The sequence below is a fragment of the Electrona antarctica genome (genome assembly GCF_951216825.1).
Source record: "Electrona antarctica genome assembly, chromosome: 24".
Taxonomy (NCBI): Eukaryota; Metazoa; Chordata; class Actinopteri; order Myctophiformes; family Myctophidae; genus Electrona; species Electrona antarctica.
This window is the reverse complement of record NC_136803.1, coordinates 18,590,043-18,613,204: the sequence shown is the minus strand read 5'-3', so window position 1 is coordinate 18,613,204 and position 23,162 is coordinate 18,590,043. Positions and strand designations below refer to the sequence as shown.

The 23,162-nt window shown below is 44.2% G+C and overlaps 1 protein-coding gene across 1 annotated transcript; it reads right to left on the bottom strand.

Annotated features, from left to right (window-relative positions):
• Nucleotides 1–1,589: 1,589 nt before the first annotated feature.
• On the bottom strand, nt 1,590–19,737 carry pwp2h (PWP2 small subunit processome component). Its single transcript, XM_079495053.1, has 21 exons — nt 19,552–19,737; nt 18,454–18,566; nt 17,564–17,658; nt 17,148–17,247; nt 16,352–16,495; nt 15,936–16,071; nt 15,407–15,663; nt 14,724–14,867; nt 14,043–14,113; nt 13,578–13,714; nt 12,276–12,424; nt 11,828–11,975; nt 9,970–10,120; nt 8,258–8,438; nt 7,116–7,263; nt 6,880–6,988; nt 5,627–5,692; nt 4,662–4,880; nt 4,119–4,269; nt 3,246–3,320; nt 1,590–1,935 (listed from the first exon to the last, which is right to left on the bottom strand). Exons 1-21 carry the CDS (start codon nt 19,567–19,569, stop codon nt 1,761–1,763), a joined length of 2,787 nt encoding a protein of 928 aa, XP_079351179.1. The 5' UTR covers nt 19,570–19,737; the 3' UTR covers nt 1,590–1,760.
• Nucleotides 19,738–23,162: the final 3,425 nt, after the last annotated feature.

Below are 23,162 nucleotides of genomic sequence, written 5' to 3'. Positions count from 1 at the left end.
TGTGCTTATCTATTATTATATATTTTTTTTATGATGATTTGAATTTTGTTGTTATTTTTCATGTCATGATTATGAATTGTATACCCAGAACCTGAATGAAAACAATACTTATTTTTTTCTTTTTCCCAGTGATATCCTTTTGGACAGTGTTTAACTCATACATGGGCAACTGGCAGCCCGGGGGCCACATGCAGCCCCCACCATCACTTAATGCGGCCCGCACATTGATATAATATTGATTTCAGCAAATTACTAGTATTACAATGTCAGTCTCTTTTTTTATGTCCAATGTATTTGTATTTAGTTCATAAAGTTAACATGACTAACTAAATGCATTTGTATTGAGTTTGTGCTTGAAATGTACTGTAATTCTGCAAACTGTTAATATTTATTTCAATCAATCAATCAATCAATCAATTTGAAATTAAATAAAAATGTTACTAATCAGGATTTAAAATCAAACAAGCGCAAAACATGTCTCAATGCGATGCGTTTTGAGCTTGTAGATCGGCTATTTTTGCTACGACAGTAATATGCAATGTGGCCCTCTGGAGTGAGGGTGGAACGATAGTGGCCCTCTCCATCGTCCTGGTTTAACTGTACAACTGTAGCCTCAGCCGGTAGGCGAACCCAGGTTCCCCATTCCACAGGCACAATGCTTTACCAGTCGACTAAAGAGCCATGGCCCCATAGGCAAGTAGTAACGCAGCACCGTATAGCCTACAGTCGTCCCTCCCACCTGGAAGCGTGTCCACACGCGCTAGCCAGGAGATAGGCTCGACTGACTGGGGAGACTGACGGAGCTGTCGACTACCTAGGTTAAGGTCTGTGCCGCCCGGGAACATACTTGTAGAGGTTACCCATACACACCGCTGCCACCAACCGTATAGCCTACACTACTACTCTGTACCGTTTACATTTCTGCCAATAAAGTAATCAATCAATCAAAGCATTGAACAGTGTACCGTTGGGGAGCAGTGTCTTGCTCAAGGGTCACCTCAATACTAAGCCAGAAGGACCCAGGGATTGAACCGGGAACCTTACGTTTCCCAAACAGACACTCTCAAAGCTACTTTGTTAGGATAGAGCAGTGGTTTTCAAACATTTTCATATCGAGGCCCATTATTTTTTCAGCATTTCAGCCACGGACCACCATTTGATGAGATTTAGACTTAATGACCCAAAACTGGATCATTTTGTTATCGTTGGATAGGATTTTGTCCACAATTCCGTTCTCTAATTATGTAGACTTAATGTCAATTAAGTAATGCAGATGTTTAACAATGATTTAACTTGAGAGCGTAAAAAGAAACCAAATGGACTTGGTTTCATTTTACACTCTCAAAAGTTAAAGATCTAATAAGGGTCCATTTGCTTAAAACTCTCCATCATTTAGCTGTGGACCACCTGGAACCCCCTCAAGGACCAGTGGTGGTCCCCGGACCACTGGTTGAAAACCACTGGGATAGAGAGAGTCAATGGTACAACATAACAAGGTTACCGTGCAACATATCCCTCGGAAGAAGAAGAAAAAAACTAAGAATACAGATGCAGTGTAAATATTAAATCAGCAATACAAAGACTTTAGCAATACAAAGAATTTATTTAAAAAATGTTCACAATGTTCTTTTACTGGAATACAAAGAAATACGCCTGACAGTCCAGCATTAATGACAACGCATTCTTCAAGGTGATATCCCGTGTCGTCTCGATGGAATGAGAGTGGATGCTGTCAGGTCAGCATGCATGCGGGGCCAGGCCTACAAGACCATCTCCCCCAAAGACACTTCGCTCATCCGGTCCGACGAATCCTCGACGAATCCATCGTCATCCTCCTCCTCGTCGTCCTCCTCTTCCTCCTCCGTTCTCCTCTTCAGCCCCCGTTGTTTGGACAAAGCCACGGCGTAGCGCATGGTGTACATGTTCCAGTCACATCTGCATGGAATAAAGCAAAAAAATAAATATAATGACTGAAGGTTTGTTGATGCTGTCTAGGTGTTATGGTTCTAAACCTATGTTGCGGAGAAATCACAGATTTTAGGTATGTAGACCATGAGGCCGATTCTAAAAAGAAATGCTTCTAAATCCTAACAGTTTTCTGAAAAACCTATGTTTCTATGTTAGTGGTGCTCAACCTTTTTCATGTCAAGGACCCCCAGAATGATTTTTATTTGGCCGCGGACCCCCATCTGAAAATATGTTGATCCAGGGATCCCCCAGAAGCAAAGATTTATGCCACATTGACGATTTTTCAATAGCTAAAGTATAAAATAAATGCTTAAAACACCAAAAGGGGTTCCCGTCCTGAATGGGTTAAGCTTTGCTTTTAGGACATTTCCGAGACCATTAATTTTTTAATAACCTAATCTTCAGATAAAGCTCACAATGTGCCGCACGTGTTGTGATCTTGTAGATCTGGCCAATTTTGGTGCACGATGCTTTCAAGGAAGACATGCAGGCTTTTATGGAATCCAAAAGACTGAAATGAGTCGTGGTGACTGGGAACTTTAGAGCACATAAAAACACAACATGCTTCAAAATGACCACAGCAGTGTGTTCGGACCTGTGTTCGACACATCTTGCCTGTCCAAAATGCAATTCCTGGAAACGCCACTGCCCTGACTGCCTGTGGCAAGTAAATGAAACGTTTGGGCTAGTGGAGTTTGCTTTCAGGTTCCCCAACGGGCAAATGCATTCCGTGTTCATAATAGAGGGTATGCACGTGACAACATCATCCTACCCGGGAGTTATGCAGGCATGCCTAATGCCTACTGAGTGGGAAAAAATATATATAATAATGTATGCACCATTTATTGCATTAAACAACGTTAAACTCAACTCAACTCGATTTGCCTCTCATTTTATGCATGCGTATACCCTCTAGTCTATATTATAGTCTATTCATGAAGAACAATAAATGCTACCTTTTTGAGTGGTGTAAACCACTCCTACAACTGGATTTGTTAGTTTGTCTGTCTGTCTGTTCGTACCAAGAAATGAGCATGGTTGCTATGGTCACCCAGTTCACACGGGTGTGATTTCATTACGTCAGACATTACGTCAGACCACAGCTGATCAGTCTATATAAGACCTTACACCACTCAGTTCACACGGGTGTGATTTTTACAACTAGCAGTTGCACTCATTCTGGAAGTGACTGTCGCTAATATGCTGTTGAAACAAATGTGTTGTTTTTAAATGTGCAAATAAAATAACAAATGCATTGAAAATAAATAGAGACTTACAGCTTAGACAGACTTTCAAAATGCCTCTGGAGGCTCTTCTGTAGGGACTGGATGGTCGGCAGCAACGCTCCACATCTGGAGAATGACAAGAACACTTTTTGAAAAGGGCGGACAAGTTCTTCTGATTTGACTCAGGTGTGTTATACGAGACAAAAATGTACCCTGAATTGCTCAGCCAATCAAATCATCGCTATGGGGTGATCGGCCAATCACAAGCCAATGTTTGTGTTCACAAGTGAGGGGCGCTCTTATCATCATACATCATCATACACCACATTCCGTGCTCAGCCAATCAAATCATCCTACAAATGTCATTCCGGGCCAATCATTTTGGCATCTTCACTTTTATTTTCAATATGTACTTTGCTCAGCTCAATAGGGCTCGGTAGAGGGCGCAAATCCACAGGTCCGTGTACTTTTTATTTGCATTGTAATCCCCATAGAGGGATTTTAGATCACCTCATATAAGAACTGTGTTTGAAAAATAAACAAATCATCCAGGCCGGTTCACTCATATGGATATGAAGAATCAACTGACTGAGAGAAAACGCTATTGTTACTGCTACTGAATTAGTTACATTTTCGCTACAAACAGACTGTATCATATATGAGTGACTGACTGTCGAAAACGATACAGACACCTCCCTGACAATAACGCAGAGACAGCTTGTTTATTTTTGGACCACAATGTTTATATGAAATGATTTTAAGATGAGCCCATGTTATTCTCCACAGAGAAATTACTTCCGTGAACCAGGGGAATCGAAGGGACGAGCGAGTGACGTCAGGACTTCGGTGCTCTATCAAATCATCGCTATGGGGTGAAAGCTGGGCATAGGCCCTCAACAATGCGAGTAGTTTTTCCTTCCTCACCGGTTCTTGAGTTTCTGCCCGTGGAGGAGCAGCAGGCTCTGGGCCCAGCTCAGGTAGAACTGCAGGTGACTGGACCTCTCCAGGGAGCCCGCCACGAACGCCAGCAGCTTCTCAATGTACACGTCAGGGAGGGAGCCGCCCACCACGGTAACTAACACACACGTTGTACACACACACACACACACACACACACACACAGACAGACAGACAGACAGACAGACAGACAGACAGACAGACAGACAGACAGACAGACAGACAGACAGACAGACAGAAATTTTCCTCAATGTTTAACATAAAAATCTACATTTTGCTGATATACAGAAAGAATACCGCTACAATGACAATTTGACATACATGGCCATGCAGGCAATGGCATCTTTTATGAGGAATAAAATGAAATGAAAAGTTCACATCACATGCAAAAGCAGAGACATTTCTGTGGCTACCAAGGTGGGGGAGACTGTGTGTGTGTGTGTGTGTGTGTGTGTAGTGTGTGTCTATAATACTGTGTGTGTGTCCATAACGACGCCAGGTGTCACTCACTCTGCTGATGAGGCACCGCCTCCAGCACCTCCTGGATGAGGGCGGCCTCGTTGAGGCGGAAGGCCAGCACGATGGCCGACGCCCACTCCTGCCTGCGCAGCTGCCTGCGCACGCTGGCCGGCGTCACGTCCAGGTCCAGGTCGTAGGGGTCGAAGGTCAGCGTCCCGTCCAGGGAGTAGACCAGCAGGCCCTCGGTGGTGGTGGCCGCCCAACTGCGGCCTGCCGGGGGAAGGGAAGGAAGGGGGAGGGGGGTGGGTTTAGGTGTGGTGGACGGTTGAGTGTGAGAGTTATTTATTACACAAGGCAAGGCCATTTTATTTGTATAACACGGTGGTTTTCAACCAGTGGTCCGGAGACCACCAGTGGTCCTTGAGGGGGTTCCAGGTGGTCCCCAGTTAAATGATAGAGAGTTGGTAACCAAATGGAGCTCTATAGATCTTTAACTCTTGAGTGTAAAATGAAACCAAAAGGACCCGCAAGGGTCTATTTACACTCATGAGTTAAACAATTGTTAAAACATCTGCATTACTTACAAGAAGTCTACACAATTAGAGAACGTAGAAGAATTATGTGTTGCCTCTCCTATGCTACCAACATCAATTTGGAAAGAATTGTGGACAAAATCTTATCCACCGACAACAAAATATTGTTTAGTTTGGGGTCGGAGGAGAGGCTAAATCTCATGAAATGGTGGTCCGTGGCTCAAATACCAAATATATAATCATGGTCCTTGATATGAAAAAGGTTGAAAACCACTGGTATAGCGCACACACACACACACACACACACACACACACACACACACACACACACACACACACACACACACACACACACACACACACACACACACACACACACACACACACACACACACACACACACACACACACACACACACACACACACACACACACACACACACACACACACACACACACACACGGGACCGTAGAGATACCTACCGGTGGGAGAGAACCGCAGCGACGTGACTCGGATTTCTGGCTTGAAGTGGCGAGAGCTCATATCACCTGTTGAGGAGGAGACACATTAATACATACACAGAGCTCATATCACCTGTTGAGGAGGAGACACATGAATACATACAGAGCTCATATCACCTGTTGAGGAGGAGACACATGAATACATACAGAGCTCATATCACCTGTTGAGGAGGAGACACATGCATACATACAGAGCTCATCATATCACCTGTTGAGGAGGAGACACATGAATACATACAGAGCTCATCATATCACCTGTTGAGGAGGAGACACATGAATACATACAGAGCTCATCATATCACCTGTTGAGGAGGAGACACATGAATACATACAGAGCTCATCATATCACCTGTTGAGGAGGAGACACATGAATACATACAGAGCTCATCATATCACCTGTTGAGGAGGAGACACATGAATACATACAGAGCTCATATCACCTGTTAGGAGGAGACGCATGAATACATACAGAGCTCATATCACCTGTTAGGAGGAGACACATGAATACATAGAGCTCATCATATCACCTGTTGAGGAGGAGACGCATGAATACATACAGAGCTCATCATATCACCTGTTGAGGAGGAGACACATGAATACATACAGAGCTCATCATATCACCTGTTGAGGAGGAGACACATGAATACATACAGAGCTCATCATATCACCTGTTGAGGAGGAGACACATGAATACATACAGAGCTCATCATATCACCTGTTGAGGAGGAGACACATGAATACATACAGAGCTCATATCACCTGTTGAGGAGACACATGAATACAGACAGCCGGCTGCTCAGTGCTCACTACATCCTGACAGGGAGGGGAAAGTCTTGTCATTCTGTGTGATTAGCAAATGAACGTTGATGTGCAAAAAAAAAACCCAAACCCAATAAACAAAGTTTAGCGGTCGTCCAGGCACCTTGGCCGGTAGTCCAAGTCTGGCAGTGTGCCGCGGGTTCGACTCCCAATCCCGACGGCCTTTACTGCATATCATTCCCCCATCTCTCTCCCCATTTCCTGTCAGCCTACTGTCTGTCCCTCTATACAAATATAAAATAAAGGTGAAAGCCAAAATAAATAAAAAATAAATAAACATTACAAAAAAGTTAGATCAGAGAGATACGCAAGACTATTTGCTATCAAAATGAAAACTGGTGGTGGTCTATGGGGGAGGATGGATGGATGGATGGATGGATGGATGGAGCGTATACCTCTCCTGACTCCCGGCAGGCTCAGATGGACACCGTCCCCGTCTCCCGTCCCTTCGTCCACCAGGGCCAGGCTGCCGAACTCCGTCATCTTCCTCCGGTCCAGGAATTCCTGCGGACAGACGGGAAGGAGCCAGTGTTGATTTGGACAGCAAAATCTTGCTTTAGTTTTAGTCATAGTCTTTTGCATACGTTTTTCTCTTAAATATAACATGACATTATCGTTATTCTTCCCGTACCTCCATGGCATCAAACGACAGGTTGCAGGAGATCTCAAACTTCTTCAGCAGCATCTGCTCTCTGATGTTGTAGATGCAGACGAACTTGGACTGACCTCCGGCCAACATGGACTCACCGTCCGCTGAATAGCACAGTGCCGAGAAAGACCTGGAAAACACATGCACACAAAATTATCTTAACACAATCAGTGCCGGAAGTCCTTCAAAATAGGAGCTCTGGAGTGCCGGAAAGACATGGCCGCTTTTACTCGGAAACCCATGACCCGGAAACAATCGTTGTTTTGTATTATTATCTCGCCCCGTATCATTGAGGATGCGCTAGGATGTCTGAGGAGTGAGGACATCGTATGTATGTGTCGATTGGGAACCCTAGGACCCCCTAGGGCGACGTCCTACGGACGGAAACGGTTAAAAATACCTCCTACCTTCTTCTAAAGTAAACCAACATTTTCTGGATGGCGGCTAGCCTGCCCCCCCAGCCTGTGTGATTTCTGGTCTAGAGGGGGCGGGTGCCGGGCGAAAACAGGCGGCGGATCCTATTGGTTCACCGATCTGAGCGCCCGCCCTCGTTCGGATGAAGAGCCTTGGCTCAAAACGTTGTCAATAAATTATATTGGAGCAGATTAGCGGTGCGGTTCATTATTCTTTTTCTGATGTCACTTTCCAACCCAGCACATCAGGCAGGGGCTGAAATCCCGTAAAAGGGCACTTTTGGACAAAAATAACGAAAATAGCAGATCTACAAGCCCACAACGCGTCGCAGCGCGACACGTTGAGAGCTTGTAGATCAGCTATTTTCAGCTATTTTCAGGGCACCACCCAGCACTCTTTAGCTAGTGGAGATGCGGTGTATACGACATGAATTCCGAAAAAACTAATTTGTCCAACGCAAAATGATGCGTTCAAGTTCAGGAGACTAAGGAAAAAAGGCAATTCTCCTGAACGCTGCCTTCCGGCATGGAAAAAGAGTGGCATTTTGCATTTCTTTCACCATTAGTAAATGCTGCATTCGTGGTCTGGAGGAGAGGGCAGTTGTTTTACAGACGGGTAAAAGGGCAGGGGCTGAAGCCCCCTTTGATGTCTATGTGTGCACGTCCCTGATGTGCGCAGTCTATTGGTTTTAGATGGCGGACCCAACTTACTTGCCCTTGGCGGACTGCTTGGCGGAGACCTTGTCGGTGTCCTTGCGGCCCGTCTCCAGGTCGTGGCGTCCGGACACGCTGGCGGTCTGCGTGGCGGTGTGAGGGTTCCAGAAGGTGATCTCACCGTTCAGGGCTGCCACGGCCAACTCCTGGCCGTCGGGACGGTACGTCACCGCCAGGCCTGGAGCAGCAGAGAACCACAGACAAACAGGGTTGATGTGGATCAGGCAAATTTTGATTTCTAAGTACATTTTGATGTTTCTGTTGTTTCATTCTCTCGTTTCTACCCCCTTGTTGTTTTGTTGCCTCGTGTTTTCTGTCCGGGGACTATGGATGGAAATGAGCATCCTTGCTAAACCCGGAACATTAACACTGCATTGTATGTGTAGTGTTCAATAATAGAAGGTATGCACGTGACATCATCATCATACCCGGAGGTTATGCGGGAACGCCTACTGAGTGGCAAAAAAAATACTTTCTGGCCTTGTCCTATCTGATTGCTTTAAACAATGTTAAACCAAAAGAACTTATGGTTCTGTAACTCTGTGAGTGTACAATTTAGGCATTTAGCAGACGCTCTTAATCCAGAGCGACTTACATTAAGCAAGAACAAAAAAGCATGGGAATACATCACATATATAAAAAGCATTTATCAAGAAACATGCGTAAGCTAAGAACGTAACTAGAACATATCTATATAATGACACTATATATATCAACTATACATATATACTATACTATGCTGTACATATATACTATGACGTGCTATGACTACATACAATGCAATTATTGTGCTGTCTACATGACATGCTATAAGTCTGTTTCAACTTTCAAATGCTATCTAGGTCTAGAAAGTGCTGTCTAAGGGGGTAGGGTAAGTGCTATGGGCCATGATGGAGTATGAAAAGGTGGGTTTTCAGACTACGGCGGTACACATGGAACCAAAGGGATTTGTACACTCTCAAGAGTTAAATTAACATCGATTGTACATATAAATTGGGGGTCCCAGAGATAGAAAAGCCATTAAATGGGGGTCCGTAGACTAATATGCATGTCAAACTGGGGGTCCTTGAAATTAAACGGGTTGAGAATCACCCGTACACATCTTCTATTATGGGGGTCCCTGGCATATCTTTTCAAACGGGGGTCCACTGGGCTAATTAGTGTAAATTTAGGGGTCCTTGACATGAAAAAGTTTGGGAACCACTGCTCTATACGTCCCGCCCCGTCCGTAATAAACATGTAAATAAACTAAACTCCCAATCCACCTTAGACTTGCACCCTCACTTGGCATTTTTAAAACACAGCTTAAAGGTGGTTGTACACCGGCCGTGTTTTTCGGAAAACCGATGGAGAAACGCCGCTAAAAATCCGAATTCGCATCCGATTCGCGATGTGTGGAAACCTTTAGACCTACTTTTTTACTCTTGCATTTGGCTGAGCTTTTTTACTCTTCTTATCTCTCCGTTATTGCCTATTTTTAATGCCTCTGTAATTTTTTGCCTTTGTTTTTGCTCTCCACTGACCTTGCTCTGTTTTTGCTGTTGTTGTTGTTTTTAGTACTTTATGTATTTTGACTGTGAACTTGACTTTTATGTTGTTCGATATGCTTAGTCCTTTTTTGTATTTTTTCTGTAAAGCACTTTGCGCTGCACTCGTGTCATGAAAGGTGCTCTATAAATAAAGTGTATTATTATTATTATTAAACGTACAGTCCGCGGCGAGCTTCAGTGTCTCCTTGGCCTGCCAGCTGTCCTTCATGTCCCACAGTTGGACAGTCCTGTCCCAGGACGCGCTGGCCAGTACGGACTGGACGGGGCTGAAGCAGAGGCTGCTCACCGGCCCCTCGTGGCCCGCCAGGACCTACACAGTAGAGGGGTGGGTAACTTTAAACATAAGAGAGGGCCACTATACTGTATTTCAACACTCACTCCAGAGGGCCACATTGCATATAATAGCGGCTTCGAATGAAAATCAACCGATAATAATCACCAGTAGTAGGTTACTTATCACTTATTTAGGTGGTCCACAATGGAAATAAGCTACGTCTTTTTTGTGTATAGTCTAAATTGATGACACTTTTGTAATTTTTAATTGCCAATAAAGTATTCTATCAATCAAGACGTTCTTATCGACCTACTGCATGTATGCTGGAGCCTACTGGCTGCGATTAGGAAACACAGAGACGTCCGACCCTAACCTCACTCTTAACCGCCCACGTAAGTCCCATGACCTCATATCAGTCTTAACCGGCCACATAAGTCCCATGACCTCATATCAGTCTTAACCCCCCACGTAAGTCCCATGACCTCATATCAGTCTTAACCCCCCACGTAAGTCCCATAACCTCATATCAGTCTTAACCGGCCACATAAGTTCCCCAACCTCATATCAGTCTTAACCGGCCACATATTAAGTCCCCTAACCTCATATCAGTCTTAACCAGCCACATAAGTCCCCTAACCTCATATCAGTCTTAACCGGCCACATAAGTCCCCTAACCTCATATCAGTCTTAACCGGCCACATAAGTCCCCTAACCTCCTATCAGTCTTAACCGGCCACATAAGTCCCCTAACCTCATATCAGTCTTAACCGGCCACATAAGTCCCCTAACCTCATATCAGTCTTAACCGGCCACATAAGTCCCCTAACCTCATATCACTCTTAACCGGCCACATAAGTCCCCTAACCTCATATCAGTCTTAACCGGCCACATAAGTCCCCTAACCTCATATCAGTCTTAACCGGACACATAAGTCCCCTAACCTCATATCAGTCTTAACCGGCCACATAAGTTCCCTAACCTCATATCAGTCTTAACCGGCCACATAAGTCCCCTAACCTCATATCAGTCTTAACCGGCCACATAAGTCCCCTAACCTCATATCAGTCTTAACTGGCCACATACGTTCCCTAACCTCATATCAGTCTTAACCGGCCACATAAGTCCCCTAACCTCATATCAGTCTTAACCGGCCACATAAGTCCCCTAACCTCATATCAGTCTTAACCGGCCACATAAGTCTAAGTCCCCTAACCTCATATCAGTCTTAACCGGCCACGTAAGTCCCCTAACCTCATATCAGTCTTAACCGGCCACGTAAGTCCCCTAACCTCCTATCAGTCTTAACCGGCCACATAAGTCCCCTAACCTCATATCACTCTTAACCGGCCACATAAGTCCCCTAACCTCATATCAGTCTTAACCGGTCACATAAGTCCCCTAACCTCCTATCAGTCTTAACCGGCCACATAAGTCCCCTAACCTCATATCAGTCTTAACCGGCCACATAAGTCCCCTAACCTCATATCAGTCTTAACCGGCCATGTAAGTCAGTTTCACACCTGTGTCTCCTAATAGCAGCCAGTAGGCTCTCAGTATACATGCAGTAGGTGGATAAGATCATCTTGATAAGTAACCTACTAGTGATTATCGATTGATGACATTCGAAGCGGGTGCATATAATGTCTGTCGGGCAGAAACCTCTTAACCTCTGTATTATATTCGTAATTAATACCCTGAAATCTACAAGCCGATCTACAAGCTCAGCGCGTTTTTTCTTTGTACCTCCAGCAGCCGTCCTGTCTGCATGGACCAGAGGAAGATCTCGAAGGAGTCCTGGGATCCGGCGCTCACCAGCTCTCCGCTCACGTCCACCGCCAGGCACGAGAACTGAGCCGGCCGCGGCGACGTGAACGTGCGGAAGTTTCGGTACCTGTGCAGACACATCCGCACACACACACACACACACACACACACATAAATGTCTAGACCTTCCAGAAAAATGCATTTATGAGATCGCATAATTTACCGCATAATCAGCCAAATGGCGCAGATTATGCAGGGGTACTTTGTATTTCTTTTCTAAAAAGGGCGCATAATCGTGCAAACGTCCCGCATATTTCACAGCATAAATTCCCATAAAAGCCCACACATTATATAACGCATATTTGACAACTTTCTGCATATTTCAAAACTTTTTGTCTGATGTTGTCAACAACATGACGTCACTGACCTGTGCAGGTCGTAGGCGCGGACCGTGCCGTCCAGCGAGGCGCTGACGATGACGAAGCCGGAGGAGGTGAAGGTGACGTGGCTGATGCTGCTGGTGTGCTCCATGAAGGTGACGAAGCACAGGCCGCTGTTGGTGTTCCACACCTTCACCTGCACGCACGCAGGCACACACACACACACACACACACACACACACACACACACACACACACACACACACACACACACACACACACACACACACACACACACACACACACACACACACACACACACACACACACACACACACACACACACACACACACACACACACACACACACACACCACAGTTCTATCATTGGACAAACATACTTATACATAAGAATACATTTTTGTCTTTGAATGAATCCAGCGCAGCAATAGTTCATTAGAAGGCAGGAGGCTACTTCTAATCATCTCTCCCCGGACCCCCCATCCATTCGCTGTCTGTTTCTCATTTGCTTCAAGCTAACACACACGGCCACGGTACATCAGACGGTCCATTTAAACAGTCTCTATTCTGCGTTCACTCTCCTCCCTGCGGCATTTAGTTCTGTAATGGGCGATTCTGTGATTATAAGTGATTTATGTATCTACATGTGGTATATGGCAGTGGTTCCCAAACTTTTTCATGTCAAGGACCCCCAAATCGACACTCATTAGCCCGCAGACCCCCAATAGAAAATATATGCCAAGGAAGCCCCATAAAAGAAGACTTTTAGTTTTTTACGGCTCTGGCAGTGATTTTCACCGATTTTCATTTCAAGGACCCCCAGGTTTGACCTGAATTAGGCTACGGACCCCCATTTAATGGCATTTCTATCTCTGGGACCCCAATGTATATTGTAAAATCAAAGTTAATTTAACTCTGAGAGTGTACAAATGGAACCTAACGGGTCCATTTGGTTCACTCTCACTCTCTGAGTTACAGACCCATAAGGGTCCATTTGGTTCCTAATTATCATTTAGCTGGGGACTCCCTGGAACTCCCTCAATGACCCATAGGGGTCCCCAGACCACACTTTGGGAACCACTGGTATATGGCATACATTTGAAGTTATGTTGTCATGTAATGTCTTTATCTTGGGCTCTGCTCTGGGGGGGTTGTCATATCAGAATCTGTGTCTTGTTGCACAGCTAATCTGTAATATCACATGAGCAGAGCCACACCGCCAAACTAAATGCCATAACTTTGCAATAAAGCTTAAGAGTCTTAATGAACTCATTAAGACGACAGAGAGAGAGCTGCAGCGAGCAGACAGGACGGAACGGAGCGCTCACCTTCCCGTCGTCCCCTCCCGTGGCGACGTACTGCCCGTCGGGGGAGTACGCCAGAGAGGCCATGTTGTTGAAGTGACCCTGCTGCTTGAAGATGTACGACTCACTCTGCCACTCCCACACCAGCAGCTGGCCCATTCCTGAACAAAACAACAAAACATTAAGACTAGTCTAGTAACTCTCACAACAGCAGCTGGCCCATTCCTGAGCAAAACAACAAAACATTAAGACTAGTCTAGTAACTCTCACACCAGCAGCTGACCCATTCCTGAACAAAACAACAAAACATTAAGACTAGTCTAGTAACTAGTCTAGTAACTAGTCTAGTAACTCTCACACCAGCAGCTGGCCCATTCCTGAACAAAACAACAAAACATAGTAACTCCCACAGTTTCCAACAAAAACTAAAGAAAATCATTCACATGTTTTTGTACTGTACAACAAAAGGGAGAAACAGTTAATTCATACCTGAACAACCAAAGCCAATCCAGTCCCCGGAGTAGTTCATGGACACAGTGGCAATTCTCTGGTCAGAAATACTGGAGGGGCATAATATATATAAAAATACATTTCAGTTATTTAAAAAAGAAAACAGGGTCAAAATACAAAATAAAATCAATCGATAATAATAATAATCATTTGGGACGTCATCCAAAGTGGTCCCCCTCCATTTTAGTGGATGAGATCGAAAATCTTAAAACGTGAATAACTCTTGATCTAAATCAATCCGTCCAATTCTAACCAAAGATTATGTTTTTGATGGCCCATCGCGGTCCTGTCGCTAGTCGCGTTAGAAGTAATCATACCTCCCGTTGTTGTCGATCGCCTCAGGGGAGTTTTGGCTACATCTAGCTACATCCAAGATGGCGCCTGGTGCACCTTGAAATGTGCTCCGTAGCTGCAAATCGCTGGGCGCCCTGATGTAATGGTCCTAAATACCCCCAGGCGTTCGGGGTGTTAGAGGTAGTAGTAACCAACCATGAATGTACAAACACGACTACAGGTACATTTCCTGTCGTATTGCCCTTGTGCAAGGCACTACATTACCATCTGCTGTTCACCCATTCAAAGTTGCTAGTGTCAGCTAATTGTAACTGTAAATGCACACATGAATAAAATAAGTCTGAGAACATGGGAGTCCTAACTAACCTGAGCGAGTGGATGAGGTTGAAGTCGGGCAGCTCGTGGAGGTGGAAGACTCCGGAAGCGAAGCCCGTCACCAGGATGTGAGTGCTCTTGTGGAAGGTGGCGGCCGTCAGGTTGTTGAACTCTCCCTCCTTGTTGAAGAAATGTCTGAAGGAACAAGAGGTAAACACGTCACGTCACACAATTACATATTTAAGTTGCGATAAACTATTTATTTTATTTTTTTCTGACATTTTTCAACGTGGAAAAGATTGCCGATTATGCAAAAAATAATTGTGATTATGTCAAATAATTGCGATTAGGCGATTATGTAATACCGGTAATTGTGACAGGCATAAATACGTCTTCATTTTCACCAGTGTAACGTAACTGTACTAAAGTACAATTTTTATGTATCTTTACAATACTTTCTTCCGTATTTACAATGTTCAATACGTTTACTCCACTACAATTATATGAAAACTTGACTTACTAGTTACGTTGTAGATTTTGATTACATTACAAAACACACAAACCTCTTCAGCCATATATGTAAATGTATGCGTTTCGGCCAATTGAAAATAGCAGATCTACAAGCTCACAATGGTTGTAGCAAAGCTTATAGGAGGTATTTTCAAAAGATTTTTTTTAATACATTTTTAACTTGTGTGAAATCAAGCATGAATCAAGGCAAGGCGGCAGCTTACGTGCTCTTCTGCTTGTAGCGGACGTTGGGCACCGTCCCTCTGTCTTTGGGGGCCTCGGCTTTCCCCCTGATGACCTCCCCCCTGGGTTCTCCGTCCTCCTCATCCCTCTCCTCTTCCTCCTCCTCGCTGTCCTCCTCTCCTCCCTTCTCCTGCTGAGAGGCAGGCTTCCTCCTCCTCCTCCTCCCCAGCACCAGCCCGTCCAGCTCCGTGTCACTCTCCCACACGCACAGCTTGCCGTCCTGGCTCACCGTGTACAGCTGTCGGTTACAACAAGAAAAGGAGGGAATGAGGAGTGGACCTCCAATTAATGAGTGACATTAAGCAAATCAGCCCAGAGAGACATGACAGAGAGAGGGCAGGACACTCACATCTAGACTGTCCTTCTCAAAGAAACCGAGAGACATCAGAGAGGACAGACACTCACATCTAGACTGTCCTTCTCAAAGAAACAGAGAGACATGACAGACACTCACATCTAGACTGTCCTTCTCAAAGAAACAGAGAGACATCAGAGAGGACAGACACTCACATCTAGACTGTCCTTCTCGAAGAAGCAGCCCACCACCACATCCTTGTGTCCTCCCAGGGAGTAGTAGATGAGGTTGACCCAGCGCTCGGCACCAAACACCCACGTGGACATGTCTTTGCTGCCCACCACGAAACACCTGGAGGAAGAAAAACAGGACGACGGTGATTTTCACATATTTTTCTCACGTCGAACTGAACCCGTATTCGTAATAGGCTGCGACGCACTGTGCGCTTGTAGATCTGCTGTTTTCAGCATGCAACCAAGCAGAAAATGTCTTTTAGTTGTACCGGATCTCTTCTCCACTAGTTCCCTCCCTAACATTTTAGTCTAATTTTTATTAGTTTTCGTCGGTGGAAAAAGGCAGTCAACGAACATTTTGTGTCATAGTTTTTGGCAACAAAATCAACACTACTCACTTGGAGTCGTCTGTCCAGTCGATGCAGGTGGTCTCGTCATACGGGCCGTAGTAGCTCTTGTCCAACACGAAGGCGTTGAACTCCCGATGTTTCCCCGGAGCGTGGTACATCAACGCCACGTTCTCTTTGGTCACCACAAACTTCCTGGGGAGGGAAACACGAATAGTCCGAGTTGACCCTGCTTCTAAAAGGACATATTCAACAACTCTCTCTATCGCAGCATCCGGGGGACACAACCTTTTTCATGTTGAGGTCCATTTTATTCGGCATTTGAGCCACAGACCACCAATTGATGACATTTAGCCTCTCAGACCCAAAACGAAAGAATATTTTGTTGTCGTTGGATACCATTTTGTCCACAATTCCATGCTGTATTGATGTTTTACACTCTCAAGAGTTAAAGATCTATAAGGATCCATATGGTTAGCAACTCTTCATCATTTAGCCGGGTAGCACCTGGAACCCCCTCAAGGACCACTGGTGGTTCCCAGACCACAGGTTGAAAACCACTGAGTTAAGACCACTGCTTTAAGACCCTCTTTCCCTGTACATCACACATAGGGAAATATAAATCAAGACAATTGAACTTAAACTTTAAAAAAAAGACACGAGTTCAATAGCACTGGCACTCCCATCTTTAACCATTCACATTAACCCTCTAACCTTTTTGTTTTGGCACAGAGAAGGCAAGTTGTCTACATATATATCATAATGCAAAAGCAATTGCAATCTCTGATCAATTATTGATGCATTTGTTACTTGTGACTGTCCAGTCAAAGCAGAGCATGCTGTTTACCTGCCATCGGGTGAGAAGCGGATGCTGTTGACAGGCTTGTGGAAGTGAAAGTGATGGAGGACTGCCCGGGTGATGAGACTGACCAACACCGCTGCACCGTCTGTAACACACACACACATACACACACGCGCGCACGCACAGAGAGACGCACACACACACATAAATACTTGCAAATTATACTACAGGCTTAGTGTTAAGAGAAATTTTAAGCAATTCGGCCCCAAAGGGACCGTGTGAAGTGAATTTTAGCAAGGATCCATCTGACCGAGACTGGTGGTAATTATGGAAAACATGTAAAGTTTAGATCCAAGTTTAAACCGGTCTCATAAATAAAGGCTAGGTTTAGCCTTAAGTATTTTATTCATGCGTGTGGTTCTTTCACTTTCAGTTCAACCTTGTGGGTAACAATGGATTACCTTCATCCACCAAGATGGCCAGGTTCCCATCGGGAGAGAGACCCACACACGCTATGTTCTTCTTAGTGGACACCGGTAACGTTTCAGATGTGTTGCTGAGGGAACAGGGAGGAATGGTGAATGGTGCATTTTATATAGCGCTTTTAGCCAAAGCGCTTTACATTACATACACCCATTCACACACAGATGGTGGAGGAAACCATGCAAGGCACCAACCTGCACATCAGGAGCAATTAGGGGTTCAGAGTCTTGCTCAAAAACACTTCAACACTAATTTACTTCTGGGGGAGCCTGGGATCCAACTGGGAACCCATCCTGCAGGCCACTCTACCCCGATCCGGGGGTAGAAGGTTCCATTAATATGGAGCTATACATTTCCCAGCTATTTGAAAATAGCTGAAACACTAGATTTTTTATAATGGGATGAATCTAGAGTTGCAATACCCTCCATTGACAGCCCATTGATCCAAATTGCATTTCCGATCTGCTTGTATTAACGACGTTATAAACACACCAAGATTGCAGCTGTAGGGCAAGCTTGAATTATCCTCTTTCAATCTGCAAAGCGTTTGTTTCATAAAAATCCACTGTAGAAATGTTAAGCACTACTTTCTGAAAATAAATTCTGTGCCGTGATATTTTTTGTGTTGTTGTAGCTCATAACATGTCTACAGTGGATTGTTATGAAACAAACACTTTGCAGATTGAAAGAGGATAATTCAAGCTTGCCCCGACAGCTGCAATGTTGGTGAGTTTAACGTTGTTTAATACAAGCAGATCGGAAATTCAATTTGGATCAATGGGCTGTCAATTGAGGGTATGCAACTCTAGATTCATTCCATTATTTAAAAAAATCTAGTGTTGCAAATTGCATTCATTCATTCACTCACTTCTTCAGGTCAAACACTGTGATCCTGTTTCCAACTGGACTGATCACAGAGTTTCCATCCTTGGAGAAACTCAGGTTCCCCTGGCGGTACACCGCTCCATACAGGTTGGAAAACTAATACATATGATGTAAGAATTAAGAAACAAACATGATTTATATAAACCATCTGTCATGTAGAACTAATTAAGCACGATTTATAAAAAGCAAAACTAAAAGAAAATGGACACGATTTATACAAACTACCATGTATAAATAAACAAGGTATATAATGTAAACCAGTCGTCTGGGGGTCCCTGAGGGGGCCAGGTGGTCCCCACAGAGTTGGTAACCAACTTATAGATCTTTAAATCCTGAGAGCGTAACATGAAACCTAGCCCAAGATTTAGACTCTCGTAGGGTTTTTTTCGATTCTGACGAATACGAGTCTAAATCTTGGGCTAACATGAAACCCATAAAGGTCCATTTGGTTTCATTTTACGCTCTCCAAGAGTTAAATTATTGTTAGAGTGCATCTGCAATACTTAATTTACAGTCTACACAATTAGAGAATGTAGAAGAATTGTTATTTTGATCAACATTTGCCTGTTATCTATCTAATACAACATGGAATTGTGGACATAAACGATAACCAAATATTCTTCAGTTTTGGGTCTTTCAGAGGCTAAATTTCATCAAATTAATTTAGACTCTCGTAGATGTATTTATCGATTCTGACATTTAGATTGAAAATGTCAGAATCGACGAATACATACGAGAGTCTAAATCTTAGGCTACCACTAGCCCCTCTCGGGACCCCCGAGCTCAACCGGGGGTCCCGAGAGGGGCTAAGGCTAGTAGCTCTGGTCCATAGCAAGGCTACCACTAACTCCTTTCGGAACCCTACGTTAAAGTTTCTGACATTTTGATGACTTTATGTAGGTCCAAAGGAGCTCAACCCGGGGGGTCCGGAGACGGGCTAGGCTACCACTGATATAAACGATCGTGAAGAAGTGGTGTTTACATAAAGTAGAAAGAACATTCGTAATGCAGTACAATTGTGTTTGTAAATATGTCAGTCACTTTTTCAACATTATAAAGTTGTGTATAACGTGTTACTCACCCTATAAGCGAACTTCATGGTAATAAATCCTCCTTATACTCTGTACATGTAAATAATAGATAATATGCTACAGTATAAATATCATTTTAATATGTCTATGGTCTCTACTATAGAATCACACTGTGTCCATGCAGCTTATGCCTCCACCCCACACACGTGTTTACGTTTTGTTGACACTTGACTACTTCCGGGTTATGGCCGAGTTTGAAGGAGGTGACAACCATAGATATATATCTATGGTGACAACTGCCAACCGTCGCCCTCTAGCGGCAAGCGGTCTAAATGCAATTTTTCAAATACCAGGCCCAAGGGTCAGTCATCATTCATCAAAATCATCATCACGTTGTGGTGGACATTTTGGTCAACATTTTATTTTTGCCACAGACATACAAAATGAGCAGACACTAATATTACCAGGAACACATAAAGAGATAGCCCTGAAGGACCATAACATATCTGTAACTCTGAGAGTGAACATGATGGAACCAAATGGACCCTTTCCGGGTTAATATAATTTGGTGCCATTTGTACACTCTCAGTTGCAAATAAAACATTTGAACACCACTAGTACTAGTTGGAACTGTGGTCGAATAGGCTTTAAATTGTGATAGGGTCGGTTTTAATTGTGTGTGTGTGTGTGTGTGTGTGGGGGGGGAACACATTGATTGATTGATTGATTGAAGAATTTATTAACAGTTTGCAGAATTACAGTACATTTCAAGCACAAACTCAATACAAAGGCTGTTAACTGTGAGTGGACGACCCAATTAAGCATTACACTTGTTTCCAACAGGGTCCACCATGTTCAAATCATCAAAACATTTAGAGACGTACAAATAGACACTTCTATAGACAGAACAGGAATTCATCAAGAAGGAGGTAAAAAGGGAAAATAAATATATACACACACAAGGGGGCCCCCTTGTGGCCCTAAATGAAAATTACAGGTATGGTTTGTGCGATATGAAGTGTATCTGTGTATGACAGTAATCCATAATCATATTCAAGGGCTTTTGGAGAGAAATTAGACTAGAGTACTGCTGGTGTGTGTGTGTGTGTGTGTGTGTGTGTGTGTGTGTGTGTGTGTGTGTGTGTGTGTGTGTGTGTGTGTGTGACTGATTGACAATTGACTGACTTCTATTTAACCAAGATTCATTAGCCCCCCCCCCCCCCCCCCCCCAATATTCGGTGTTCAATAGCACTGATTTGTGCCCAAAAAAATCCAAAACCTCAAAAATGGAGTTAGGTGGTTTCCTCCCGACAGCAACGATATACTCGTATAGACATACATGTAGCCTATATCACCCTGTGCTCATACTGTGCACAAATTTATTACAAAATCACACCTGTGTGAACTGAGTGGTGTAACTCCCCTCTTCCCCTGCACCTCTCTCTCTCTCGCTCTCATTAGCAGGCAACAGTGCATCTCTCTCTCTCTGTTTCTGGCACAACAGCGCCACTTTTGCCCCTACTGGTACTCATAGTCACATAGGTTAGGACGGACATTGCTGTTCCTTGGAGTGGTTGCACCACTCAAAAAAGGGATGTAGTGGACGTGGTCCTTTTCATTTTAGGTTTTAGCCAGGCAACACAGTGTAAACACAATGCGCTCTGTCTGCCTGACAGAATCTCTTGAAATCGCGCGCCTGCTGCTCGCCCCTGGAATATACCATTTGTTGAGATACTGTAGGGGGAATACATGTTGTAGGCAATATAAAATACCATGTGAAAACGATCACTTTGTTCAAATTTGCATTTGTAGCTATTTTACTGTAATTTAATAACAGAATACTGTAGGAAAAAACATTCGCACACCTACAAAACAGGCGTATGCACAGGTGCGTAGGCCATGCAGTGGACATCAATGTATGGAGTCAGAAGAGTATCAATATTTGCTCGGTACAAGAGTATTTTTAATGCAACGTTTTGCAACTTCTTTAGGCATAATTCATTTTGACAGAGTGTAAAAGAGAGCTGGCTCTCATCACCCTCTCCGCCTGAACACTGGTAGTAGCCCAGTATGCCAGGACTTTCACTGTCTCTTCGTCTCAAAATAGCTGTGCTACAAATCACTAGTAGCTAAGGTGTTCAAAACACCAAAAGATAAACCCATTACAAGTGGCTTCCGTCCATACCTGTACATCTTAGTACTGTATAGCTCCCCTACAGAGCTGTTGTGTGACGTGCGCACAATATTATGTTTCATTAAATATGCCATTAATAACTTATAATATTATGCTATAACACCCTTGACTCATTCTGTAGCCCGGAGACACACCATTTGTGCAACACAAGACTAACACACTGTGTAAAGTACACACACTCCGTTACCCGCCGCTGATAGCCTGCTTGTATGAGGCTATCAGGAGCGACCCTAATTATAACCTTAAAACTATCCTATCTGTATCGTGTTCACGGTGTTCACAAACACAAGTTTACGCAGTGTGCATAAAGTCCCGGCGCGGGCATCAAAGCCGGCACGGGAGACTCCCTATGCCTCCCACATGTCCACTCGTCCCGAGCTCACTTCGTATGAGGCGTCGGGGATTGAGGGATACAGGGGAAGATATATAAACACACTCGCAACTTTTAATCTATGGCTTTTATGAGGCAGAGATGTATAGCTGCTTTTCCACTTGTATGTGCACTGCGCAAACTCTCGTGAACAGATAGCGCGCCTCAGACTGGTCAGGTCATAGCATACAATTATCACATTGTTCCGCCTGCATGAACGCAAGGGGTTAAATGTTAGAATACAGTATACATGCGTGGCCAATGTACTTCAACCGGCTCCACTGAGATGTTGAAATATAGCCACTTTGACCTCTTTGGACTGGCACTGTATGCAAGTCTCTCCAGCCTGTCCTCCCTTTCTCCGTCCGTGGAAGGATTGAGAGAGGTGGCGAGCCGCTATCATCATCAAAAATAACCATTCCTGTACTTGCGGATCGGGGCGCGCCCGGATCCACATACCTCACCGTCTTCCTCCGTGCTCGGGGAAAGATAAACACCGGCAGGCTGTCACTAAAAATTAAGTTGTTAAATCAAACTAAACTTACCCCACGGAGTGACAGGAAAAACACAGACAACGGACATACTGTATTATTGGCTAATCAATAACACGGGAGGCCATAAAAAGTATAAAAAATAGGTTTATTCAAGTCAAATCAAATGAATTTACAAAATAGTAAAAAAATATAGGAGGCAGAGGACTTAGAACAGAGTCCTCGGTCAGCCTGCTCTCTCTTAGAAACACACTGACTCGAGACTTGAGAAAAAGACCCATATCGGTCAAAATATCCCAAAACGATGCCCGGGGAACTTTAATTAAAAGCTAGATGCAGTGGCTATAATTGGGTCAAGGGTGTTGCTTTCGTGAGCAATGGTGTACAAGATTGGTAATACATTGGTCAAAGTAACTCAGTAACTCAGTAACAGACATTGTTATTTCTGCAACATGCAACATGTTGTGAGTAGCCTACATTTGTATACACATGCAATGTAGGCCAACATTTAGAAGACAATGGCAAGCCGTCAACGGGTGCAGGCACTGCAGGGAGAGGTGTGAAGATCATTAGACGAGTGGGGGAGAGAGTGGCCAATCAAATCGC